This window comes from Lucilia cuprina, chromosome 4 (genome assembly GCF_022045245.1).
Source record: "Lucilia cuprina isolate Lc7/37 chromosome 4, ASM2204524v1, whole genome shotgun sequence".
Lineage (NCBI taxonomy): Eukaryota > Metazoa > Arthropoda > Insecta > Diptera > Calliphoridae > Lucilia > Lucilia cuprina.
This window is the reverse complement of record NC_060952.1, coordinates 29156260-29169132: the sequence shown is the minus strand read 5'-3', so window position 1 is coordinate 29169132 and position 12873 is coordinate 29156260. Positions and strand designations below refer to the sequence as shown.

The 12873-nt window shown below is 25.9% G+C and overlaps 2 protein-coding genes across 6 annotated transcripts in view; one reads left to right on the top strand and one right to left on the bottom strand.

Annotated features, from left to right (window-relative positions):
* Positions 1-12873, bottom strand: part of LOC111677556 (golgin subfamily A member 7) — a 141287-nt gene that overhangs the window by 21903 nt on the left and 106511 nt on the right. The gene's annotated exons all lie outside the window — the stretch shown is intronic.
* Positions 2811-12873, top strand: part of LOC111677552 (neuropeptide F receptor) — a 49933-nt gene continuing 39870 nt past the window's right edge. Inside the window, exons 1-2 of one of the 5 annotated variants that reach the window (XM_046950368.1) lie at positions 2811-3256; positions 12093-12537. In XM_046950368.1, coding sequence (XP_046806324.1) covers positions 12535-12537 — 3 coding nt within the window. In that variant the 5' untranslated portion in view covers positions 2811-3256; positions 12093-12534. Of the gene's footprint in view, positions 3257-12076; positions 12538-12873 lie in introns of those variants that run through there. The other 4 variants (XM_046950366.1, XM_046950364.1, XM_046950367.1 and 1 more) reach the window with 4 other exon arrangements.

Here is a 12873-nt window from a genome sequence, read left to right as displayed (position 1 = left end):
TTATATGGGGGGTAGGGTCAATTATGAACCGATCCTTATAAAATTCTACGAAAAGATTTATGTCCCCATAAAACATGTTTGTGCCGAATTACACCGCTATTGATGCTTCTGTTAGTCGCTTAAAAATACGAGTATAGAGATGAACTTCGAGAAATAACTTTAAAGCTAATGACAGAATTAAAAATACAGCGATTAAATTCGACACAAATATGGTTTGAAGGTGGGTATATAAGATTCGGAATTTTGTGCTACTTTTATAAAAAAAAGAATTAATTTTTATAAAATACATTTAAAAAATATTTTATGTACCTATTTTTAATTATTTTCCTACCAAAAACCCACGTTTTACTTAGTACTGCATATAACGAACTTTTAAATTTTACGAACAGGCCTGACAACATATGGGTTCGTTAAATCGGAAAACTCGATTTGCGCAACAGCCTTTATAACAAAAACAATTTTTGGAAAAAGTGTCGTAAAAAATTAATAAACCAAAAGTAGAAATATTTGTTTTATAGTGGAAGAAATTATTTAATTTAAAAATTCAATATTAAAAAAATTGAGAAAGTTGACATCAAAACAAAATGAAGCATCCCAAAAACTCGGAAATGGGTTGTTCATAGATAACTACTTACTTTTCAATGAATAATACTTACAATCTGTATTATTTTGAAGTACTCTAGTAATGTAACAACATTTCTTTAAAAAAATGATATTATATCGACTACTTAAAACCACAAATTAATTTCTTATTAGACACACGCTATTGGCAATTAGTTACAAATCCTTATGAAATAACTAGATTATAGAAAATACTAATTCAAAAGTTTGAAAATATATAAATCTTGTTTTTTACATTAAATGAATTAATTTTAAATTAATGAAGTCAGTGAATTTCTGGAAATAAATAAATACTTAAACATCCTTTCGATTTCTTAAATCTAGCTTGCACTGTTTATGTGTTATAAAGATAATAAAGTGTGTGTTTAAATTTTAAACACACACTTTATTATCTATATTTTAAACTTTATATGCTATATTTTAAACTTTATATGCTATATTTTAAACTTTAAAATATAGCATGGATGCGAAAAAAAAATTAAAAATTTTAGTTATTTTTCGTTCTTCAAAAGTTGCTTCTTGAAATTTTTAGAACACATATTGAACGTGATTTTGAAAAGATAACTACACGCAGAGAAAACACATGGTTGTGGTAACCATGTTCTAAGAGCAACATATTATGGTTAAAATTATGATTGTAGTCTAAATATATTATGGGTATTGTAACAATATTAAAATATCATATTATGGTTAAAATCGGCTAAAACATTTTATCATAATATTTTTTATTTACCATAATATTGTTTGTTTTACATGACTATATTATGATCCAATGTGATCAAAATATCGTTAAAAATATGTATTCGAAATCAAATTTATTTTGATTACAGAATCAGTACAATTACAGTTTCTAAAAAAGTAAAAACCTTCATTAATCAAACCGATTAACAAATCTAAATTTGATTCCCAAAAACATTACTACATTATTTTATACAAAGTTAAATACTTATACATATAATGTTATAAACCAAATGAGAATTATTTCAACTCTTTTTTTTGTCGCTTTAAAGAACACACACACAAAATAATATGTGTATAAGGTGTGTGGCTAAAGTTGTTTTGTTGATGTAGTAATAGACTTAGAACAACAAAACATATAATGGTTATTTATAACAACATAATATATAATGGTTATACAACATATAGCAACATAACATATAATAGTTATCTGTAAGTTGAAACATTTTAAGCAAATTGTAGAAGCAAATATGAATTGAAAAAAAAAAAAAAAAAAAACATAACAATTTCAAGTGTTTAATATGTTTAGTCGTTACCATTACTTAGTTATTGAAAAAATAATTATTTTTCAGTGAATCATACTCAAATTTATAATTGCCATGAACATGAAAATGGTTACAGTATCAACAATATTGCTTAAATATAATTAAAATAACAATTATATGTTTTTGATAACAATATATTGTTACAGTGAACATAGTTTAGTTATAGTAACCATGTCGAACTATGTTTTTTCTCTGCGTGTATATTTGAAATTACAGGTAAATTATATCTGGATTTAAAAGAGGCGAGATTATGGAGGCTATGCAAAATAATGGACCGATTTTTATCATTTTCAATAGGCTTCGTCAAAAAAGTGTGTACCAAATTTCATCAAATTATCTTGAAATTTGCGACATGTACGTTGCTCACAAGTTTTACATGGACAGCCAGGCAGATGGAAGGATAAAGCTTAATCCACTCAGAAAACGATTCTAAGCCGATTGGTATACTGTATAGGACGGTATAGGACGAATATTTTTGTATGTTACAAACATCAGCACAAACCCAACATACTCTCCTCACTAAAGTGGTGAAGGGTATAAAAATGGGGTGTTAATATAATAAGAAAAATTCTTAATAACTATAACTGTAATACAATTTTTTGAAAATAGTGAAAAAATATGTACATATTTCACCTTTTTTTATTCCAATACCCACTGTTGCCGGCATTTTAATGTCAACAAATAAAAGCTTTTTCTCATAAAATTACTCTCCTAAAGCTTTATAGTAATAAAAAAGCTTCATGCTTTCGTATACAAAAACAGCTGATTCGACCATTCCTTTAAACAAATTGTAGAAGCAAATATGAATTCAACAAAAGAAAAAAAAAAAACATAACAATTTCAAGTGTTTAACTGTGGGTTGGTTGACAGCGTGAAAATACGGACGACAACAATAGCTAAACTGTTTCGAAAATAAACTGTTTAACTGAAAGGAATGCTGTAACGGTAACATCAGTATCAATTTAGAAACGTTACGAGTAACAACGGTTAACGGAAAAATAAAAAGAATAAAAAAACAGAACAAATTTGTTTCTAACATTTATTTAAATAAATAATTAAGAATTAAATTTCATAAACAAAACTTAAATAAAAAGTGATGAAAATTAAACGCTAAAAATGTAAACAATAAAATATTTCTACCATGTTGGCAAATATTAAACAATTTAATTTATTACCGGCAATTTAAAGATGTTGAATTTCCCTAAAAAGAAAACACAGTGAATTTAATAATTTGTAATATTAAGACATTTATTAAAAGTCGTGTAAGGGATTTATTTCCTTGTTCGTGATTGCGGTGTTAAATTGAAATGTTTGCAAAATTTTTCAATTTATATTTAAGGAAAAATGTAAACGTGTGTAAAGAAAATATTATATTTTTTTTTTCATTTATGCAAATTTAATGATTGCTCCACCTCCAATAATTTCTTTAGAATTTTTTGATTTTGTGAGTGTAAGGAAATTTTTATTTTTCTAATCCACTGGATTTATTGTGTATCTTAATTAAAACATTGCCTGCCATTTGTTTATGTGAAAAACTTTAAATATTTTGGATAAATTTCCGGATAATTGCGTAAGCTATTTATTAATATTTAATGTTAAATTAAAGCTAATTAATTTTTTTTTATTGTATGCATATTTTTGAAATTATTGGACATTTTTAAGTTATATCAATCCTTTAAATTTAATCTCCTATATTTGGAAATTACAATTATAATATTTAAGGTTTAAATTTAAAAGCAGGAAAATCTGAAGAATTTGTTCTATAAAATAATTTGATCTGTCTTGGTTCTGTTGTAATGAAAAAGTACTTTAAGAAGTTTTCAAGCAATTAATTTCATAAAGCTTGTTATACATATACACTAGAGTGTCCCGTGGACCAATTCAAAAATTTTTTTGCAATATTTTCGAATTGGGCCTCAAAAATTCCGTAAATTTGAACTTATTGCGGGAAAAATAATTAAACTTTTTGTTATTGTATTTCCGGTCCGCAAAACGATTTTTATTGTATTATAAGGTGCACATAAATTAAAAAAAATCTATTTTTTAAATATTTTTCTGTATGAGCTAAAATTTATGAAAATTTTGACACACGTTTCGATAAATAGCGAAAATAATATTCCTCTCTCACCCACTAAAAATTATATTGTGGACCAATAATATTCTACAAAAAAAAATTAAAATTATTTTTGCCGTAATCAGCTCAAAATTGAGGAAGTTTTAAGATACATTTCGAAAAAAAACTAAATTTTATTTTTCAAAAATTACACTGAGGTAAGGATTTTCAATCGTGTTTATTATATTAATACGCATATGATAGAGTGGTATTTCTACAAGAAATTCTTTAAAAAGCTGTTCCTCGGGATACTCTAATATACATATGTATATTGGCGTTACTAGTTTTGAAACAACTTATTCAGCATTTGAAAGTTTAAAAAACTTAAAAAAAGTTTTATCTTGAGTTTTTTAAATTTCAAAAATGAAGATTTTACAGTTATATAAAAAACCTTTTATAATAAAAACGCAAAACTTGATAACAACTTAAAGTTGTTATCACAAATTCCTCAATTCTCACAAATGTTTTAAAAAATCTTAAAAATGTATCTTTTTAGTTAATTAGCTAAACTACCAAGGCTGGGTATCCAGCAATTCGACATAAAATAATTATTTAAGGCTTTCGGTTAGCCGGTTAATAATAGGATATTTCAAAATTATTCGGTTAATCGAATAAAAAGAAACTGGATATTTTTCATTGTTTTTTTTTACAATATTTTTCTTCTTATTATAAACAAAATTATATTTTTTACTTCTTTGAATTCAATTCTAGTAAATTTGTTAATAATGTAATTTCTGAAATATTTGAAATTATTTCTTTTCATGTACAATTTTTTCCCATATAAAGAAATTGAGTTAATTAATTGTAAATCTTTAAGATTTTTCAGAAAGTTCAATGAACTATTTTATAACTGTTGCTAAAGAACTTATTAGAATTACTTAGTCGGTTATTTTATAAATCCCTTCCTCTCACTTTACTTAATTTTTCATAAAAATTGCGAGGATATTAGCACTTATTACTTTTTCCTATCACTTGAACTTAACGCTTATTATTTTATGCAAAACTTTTCATTTATTTAAAACCCCGAAAATAATTAATATTTTACAAACGAAAAAAATACATTTTTTTTATTTTTTGACATTTTATTTTAATTAAAACTGAATAAAATAAAAGTTGTATTTTATATACATTTGCATTTTGTATTAGTGCAGAAAAAAAATTACAAGAAGACTTGTTTAAAATATGTTTTAAGATAAAATATTTTTCCAAAAAAGAATTAACTAATATTTTCATTTATTAGCATATGAAATTCGATTAATAGCATACCAAAAAATAACGTCAAAAAATACCTTTTTATATTTGGTCTCCTTTGAACAACTTTGTTTATTTATAAGCTTCTACTAATACATTCTCATCAGTTAGGTCTTTGACAGGGGATTTAGGTCCTTAACAATTAGTTTTGCCTATTTACTACTATATGTCTCCATCTCAGTACAATGTGTTAAAACTTTTGAAAATAATGAAATGTATTTTACTATAGTTTTTTATTAGGATTTAAAAACTTTATAAAACGTTTTCCAAAAATGTACAAACAAAAAGATAAGAACTTGTATACTTTTACCTTTTCACTACAAATATTATAATAATTGTCTTAATTTTAAGTTTATACAGAAAGTATTTAAAAAATAGTTTGCCAATTAGTTTTGTCCATTTTTGGCGTGCCATGCAAAAAAGTGGTTCTTAATATTACAAAAGCTCTGTTCATTGTAAATAAAAAAAATTAACAAATTATTGTTATTACTTAAAATTGTATAAACTCGTAAAGAAAGTTTCTCAAAAGTCAGTAAAAATAAACTTTCCAGCAAAAAGTTACACTTAATGAGTTAAAAAGCGAAAAAATTCAATATAAATCATTAGCTTTTTAACTCAATATTTAAACAGAGTGATGATATTGGAGGCAAGTACTTACCATGTTCACTTAAAAATAACTACTTAAATAAATACATACAAATAAGAAGTTAAAAGTTGTTTCGCTTTAAAAACAGACAGAAAATGCTCACACAAAATACTAACCTGGGCTTTTTGTTCGTTAGTTCGCTGTCTTACTCACAACACCGCTGCTTATTAATTTTATTGTGCATCTAATAATGACCCAGCAGTTCGACGGAACAGTCTCGAACTGACCACTTAACCTACCACTTGTGGTGGCCCCTAGCCACCTGACTTCCCAGGTGACCTACGTGGAAGTCAATCGTCGCTCTACACCCTACAAAGAGACAGTCAAAAGACGGTCAAAAATAGTAATCTCCAAATGGCCACACTACTAGATATTGAACTGGTGCTACTTTTCTTGCTATAAAACTAGGACATGGACGTGTTCTAGGATAGTGACGATTTATTTTATTCTTGAAGAATGGCCCAAAACATGCGAATTGGAGCCAACAGGTAGTAAGATATATATAGAAATAAAGGTTATAAATTTCAAGAGTCTGCTCTCTAGAATACTATGGGACAGCAATGTGATAATTGAGCCGAAAGATTTAAATAAGAGTCAACCAGATGGTGGCATATTAGTAGAAAGTAACAATCATTTCTCCAAAAGATGGTAAAATAACTACTTTCGGAAGTACAATAAAAAACAACTTTTAAGAGTATTAACTCTAGGTTACTTGAGGACACTAAAGAGTTTGTTTCCGCTCCCGCTTACAAAGAGGACACTAAAGTGACGACTGTCTTCATTCTCGATTACAAAGGGTACATTCGTGACGAATGAATTACAATCATCCAGGTGGTTAACTATTAGTATCTGTCGAACTGCTGGGGATTTTCACAGAAAAGCTATTTTCTTTCTGTGTGTGTTAGTGTGAAAAACAAATAAAAAGACTAAACTCAAAATAAAGTTCCTAATTATAAAATATTGAGTAGTAGTCATTGAAAAGTAAGTGATTATGAACATACAAGCCATTTCCAATTTTTTCCTGGGTTTCTTCCTTATTTTATAAAACGAAACTTTCTTTGGAGTAAAAATCTTTATGAACAGTCTAATTTTTGAAAATTTATTTTTTTTCTATACAATTCTTTACCTTACAAAGTTTTTTGCATAAATTTTTTTAGTTTAATTTATTATCAAATTTCCGCAAAAAAACTTATCTTGAAAAATAAAATAAAATTTTAATTATCTTTAATATGTAAAAATGTACGGCATTTTTTAAAAAGCTATTTATTTTTAAAGCTGAAGAGTTGCTACATATTTCAAAGTTTAAATGAACATGATTATTCTTTATGCATATTATGCTATAATTAGTGATTATAGAAATATGTATATCTTTTTTATGAAAATTTGAAATAATTTGAAATTTAATATATAAAAATTATGGCAGGAAAATTTTATATTTGTGCAATATGTTACAAAATAAACAGTTTTTTCATTTTCTGAAAACACACACTTATTCAGTTGATACTTTTTTAATATAGCTAGTAATATAATTAATTTTTTTTAAACTACAAAACAAATCCATATTTCTAGGAAATTAAACAAATAAACTAAACTAATATTTAGCTACTTAATTAATAATTTCCCAAAATCTCTCATTTTAATTAAATATACATGCAATTAAAATTGTTTTTATTTACATATTTACTTTGTTTACTTGTTTAAATTATATAACAAATAAAAAAACTTTATTATTTCCAAAAAATAAAACAAATTTTCTAATTCACATAAACTTATTGTTGCCAGTGTAGCGAAAATAGCGAAAGTTTCCTGTCAGTAAACGCAAAACAAAATTAGAACCGGAACATTTAATAAACTGTTAAATGATATACTAAAACAATTAAAGAACTTTTTTGTATTGTTTGTATATTTTTTGGTAAAAAAATAAAACACAAAAAACAAAAAAAGTAATAGAGCTATATTTGGCTGTGCCGAATTTAATATACCCTTTCACCATAGTGTATTTAAAAAATACAAATTTTATAAAATTCATACTTTATTTTTCCGGCTATATTATTGTTACACAAATAGGAAAAAACAACAATGATAAACGAAATAAAAAAAAAAACAAAATACTCATATTGAAACCAACCGACATCTAAATATACAAAAAAATACACAAAAAATAAAAAAAAACAAAATATACAACACAATGAACTGACATCTAAACATGCGAAGCAGAAAACACAACAAAATACACCACGCAATAAAACCAACGGAGATCCAAATATACAAACAAAATCCACAAAAAAAAATATACAAACAAAATCCACAAAAAAAAAACAATATACACTACTCAATAAAGCCAACAGACCTCCAAACAAAATGTGCACCAAACACAATCCACACAAACATATTTTTTTCCATTGTTGTTGCTAATTTATCAAAGCATGAATGGATATCGACGGACAGACATATAGATGGACGCACATGGTTTAATCGACTTCGCTATATATAAGGATCTAAATAAAGAGATATACTTTATGTGGTTGGGAAATTATAGAAAGTAAAAACAGAATGACAAACTTAAATATACCCTCCTCACGAAGGTGAAGGGTATGAAAAGAAAAACAAGTAAGAGTTCTATATTCGGCTGTGCCGAATCTTATATACCCTTCACCATGATGTGTTTAAAGCCTTTTGTACCTTTTGAAGAACGAAAAAGTACCAAAAAGTCCCCATCTATAGGTCCTCAGTTAATCCGAGCCATACAAACTTAATTACATGTTCCTAGGTTCAATATTGTAGAAATTGTTAAAAGTACCTTTTGAAGAACGAAAAAGTACCAAGAAGTCCCCTTTTACTGGTTCTCACTTAATCCGGGATATACGAACTTAATAACATGTTTCTAGGTTCAATATTATAGAAATTTCAAAAAATACCTTTTGAAGAACGAAAAAGTACCAGAAAGTCCCCTTTTATAGGTTCTCACTTAATCCAGGCTCTACATACTTAATTTCATATTTCTAGCCAATAACAAAACATTAGTGCTGCTCTCGCTCTGCTACTCTTGCTCTGCTGCTCTTGCTCTGCTGCTCTTGCTCTGCTTTGCTTTTATAAACAAATTACAATAACAATATTTACCGTATTGTTATGTATTTTGTTTTTGTTTTTTGCAGTTTCTGTCTGAGCATGAATAAAAAATCTAAATTTTATATGAAATTTTCAGAGGTTGTCTCGGTTTTTTGCTCATATCTCCGTTATTTATGGACCGATTTTGCTGATTTTAAATAGCGTTCTTGCCGGTCGTATGTCTGATAGAATTATGGAAGATTCGGATCTCACAGATACCTGGGGTCTTCTAAAAACTGATTTCAACAAACATACAGACAGACAGACGGACAGACAGACAGACAGACAGACGGACATGGCTTAATCATCTCCGCTACCTATAAGGATCCAGAATATATATACTTTATAGGGTCGGAAAATTATATTATAGAAATTACAAATAGAATGACAAACTTATATATACCCTTCTCACGAAGGTGAAGGGTATAATAATATGCTCACACCACAAACCTTATTAATAACATACAGACATGCCAGTGCAAAACAAACAAATACAAAATAATGTACACAAAAGAATTAATATACATATTATGTTTGTCCAAAGCACAGCTAGTATAAATATTTATATGAAAACATACGAGTGGTGAAAAGTTGACACCAACTAATTAATATGTGTTTTTAACATAAAATAATTTTAAGAATATATATGTATATCTTCAAAATGGTGAAAGCAATAATAATGATTAAACAATTAAAAAAATAATGTCTGTTGTTTGTTATTAAACTTTCATCATTTTTTTGGACTCTAGAGAGTAACACAAAAAAAAAACGAATAAAAATTAAGTGTTTATTGCATTTTGTCTAAAAAGTAAAATGAAACAGAACCAAAAACAATTTTTTTGTTTTAATTTGCAAAAAAAATTATGTGTGAAATGATACGGAAAATATATAAAAGTTTTTATAAATAAAATACTTTGTTGGTTTTTCTAAATTTGAGAAATTTTTTCGTATTTTATACACAAAGTCTAGGTTTTTTTTTGAAAATATTTGTAGATAGAAATATAAAAAAACACTTGCCATATCTTTTAAAAACGCATGTATATTTTTTACATGTTTAAGATATGCAAAAAATATAATAATTTAAAACTAATTAAGCGTAAAATATGTTAATTGTATTAAAAAAAATTAAAAACAGATTTGTAATCTGTATTAATCCTCTCTCTCTTATTATCATTGTCTCACTGCACGTATAAGTCATAAATGAGAAAATCTTAATAAAAAATTACTCATACTCCCAGTAGTATGTTAATGTTTATTGTAGTAAAAAAAAGGTGTGACAGGAATGGCAGCGTTGAATCAATTTGATTTTTTTGTGGGAAATTTACGTTTTTTCGCTGGTGGCAGGAATTATAACAATACAAAAAAGTTCGTATTCAGGATTGTATTTTGCACTAACAAAGCTTAACTAAGGTGTATTTATGTTCCCTTATTTCGGAGTAAAAGAAAACTTTTTGGCATTTTTACCCATTTTTAATATTAAGTGTTGTACAATTATTTACATTTCCACAATCTCTACATGCAATTTAAACAATATACAGACGGAGAGGCAGATGAAAAAATTCATCACTACACACTATTAGTATGTTTTCAACGAAATTCCATTAAAAAAAAATATTTGGCTATTTTCAATTTTGAAGATTAAATTGCACTACTATAAAATGGGAATATTTATATATATTTAAAATTAAAGTATTAAATAAGAAATAATGTTATTAACTTTCATTGCTATGCATTCTTGAAAATTATTTAGGGTGTAGGTTTTTTTGTAAATTACGCAATTATTTTTGAAGTTGTGTTTTTGTTTTTTTTTTTTTTTCAAATTGCGTTTGCAATATCTGAAACAAAGTGTCATCAATCTACTTTGTTCGATGTTGTCAAGCAACTAAATAAAATATTTGAATCTTCATATTCAGAATAATACTAGCGTCGACGTCTGTTTTAAACTGAACAATATTAAGATTGTTATTGTCTTACTATACGTATAAGTCATATATGAGAAAATCTTAATAATAAAAAATTACTCATACTCCCAGTAGTTTATTGATGTTTATTGTAGTAAAAAAAAATAAGTGTGCAGGAATTAGAGTGTTGATTCAATTTGACTTTTTTGTGCGAAATTTTATGTTTTCGTTGGTGGCAAGAGTTATAACAATACAAAAAAGTTTGTATTCAAAGTTCAAATATTGCACTTAAAATTTAACAAAGCTCAACTAACTTTTATTCATATGCTCTTATTTTGAAGTAAAATAAAACTTTTTGGCAAATTTTTCCCATAAGAGAAATTATTAATTTGATAATTTAATTTTAATTTTCTGAAGCATTGCACAATAATTGTGGGAATGTAAACAATCTCTACATGCAGTTTTAAATTTAGCAATTTTAAGATTCTAAAAGAAATATTTATTACAAAAAAAGTAAAATTTCTTACGAAATATTAAAAATATATTTTTATGGTAATGAACAAAATATAAGAATGAATGTATTTCTCTTCATATGCCAGGTATTTATAAAAGTTTGTCTCTGTGGAAACGAAGACAAAAATTCTTATAAGTTTAATTTCTTATGAATAATAGAGTGTCCTGTGGATAACTTTTTATAGTAATACTTTTCAGGAAGTAAGTCTAAGATGATTGGTACCTTTTTATCAGTACAAGTCTATCCCTGCATTTTGGTAAAAATATGTATATTTTCTGGAGACCCTAGATATTTTTGTGTCAGTACATGTCTATATGTGCATTTTGGTACAAATATGTATATTTTCTGGAGACCGTAGATATTTCTGTGTTCAAATTATGAAACATTTTATCAAATATAATTTCAAAAAATTTGCTATATGAAATCAGCAAAATTTGAAAAAGATTCCAAAATTAATATTTTTTAATTAAAGACTAATAATAACAAAATATTTTCAATACAGGAGAGTACACAATACTCGGTACATTCGAATACAAAACACTTGTTTTGTATTCGAAACATTTTCCTTTAAATACTAAAATTATTTGCAAATATTTATTAACCCGAACACATTACATTTGTAAGTTCAACTAATAATAAATTAAACATTTTATAGCACAAATAAAAATAAATTAAAATATAGTGAAATTTTAATTAGATACAAATTTGTGTAAACAAATTAAACTAAGTGAGTCTTAATGTCGAAATATTTATGGGAATTCGTATAAATCGTTAGATATTATTGCGATGAAAAAAAAAAAACAAAACAATAACATCATAAATAAATAAATCATACATTATTGAAAAATACAAAAGTGAAATATTATTTAAATAAATTAAAAATTTTGAAAAACAAACACACATGTTCAAAAAAGAAAATAAACTCTGTATGAAAGCACAATTTGTTATGAAATTCACTTATTTAATCGACTTAAGTGTTATTGCAAATAAATAATAATGCATTGTGAAAATAACTTAAATTTGTCTACATATAAAAACTTTTATAAATTATAGAAACTATTAACTCATCAATATCATTATTATTTTATTGACAAAAAATGGTAAGTACCTATTATTATATTCGCAATAGTTAAGGTAGCGTTTGGTTGTATGTAAAATATATTTATGATATGCAACTATACTTTACCGATTCATGTAAAACTTTCCAGCAAAAACTCGATAATGGATTGTACTTACGTAAACACTTACATAATGCCTTTCTTTTGATCTGATATGTTTAGTGCCCAACTAAAACTGAACAGATAACACTATATGATGATTTTATTTGGTTATTTGTTCATTAAAAGCATATTTTGAATTAAAATTTCCTAGTTGCTTATGTGAGATATGATGATAAAAACACAATTAATTTAATTGAAGTATATATGCTATTTGAT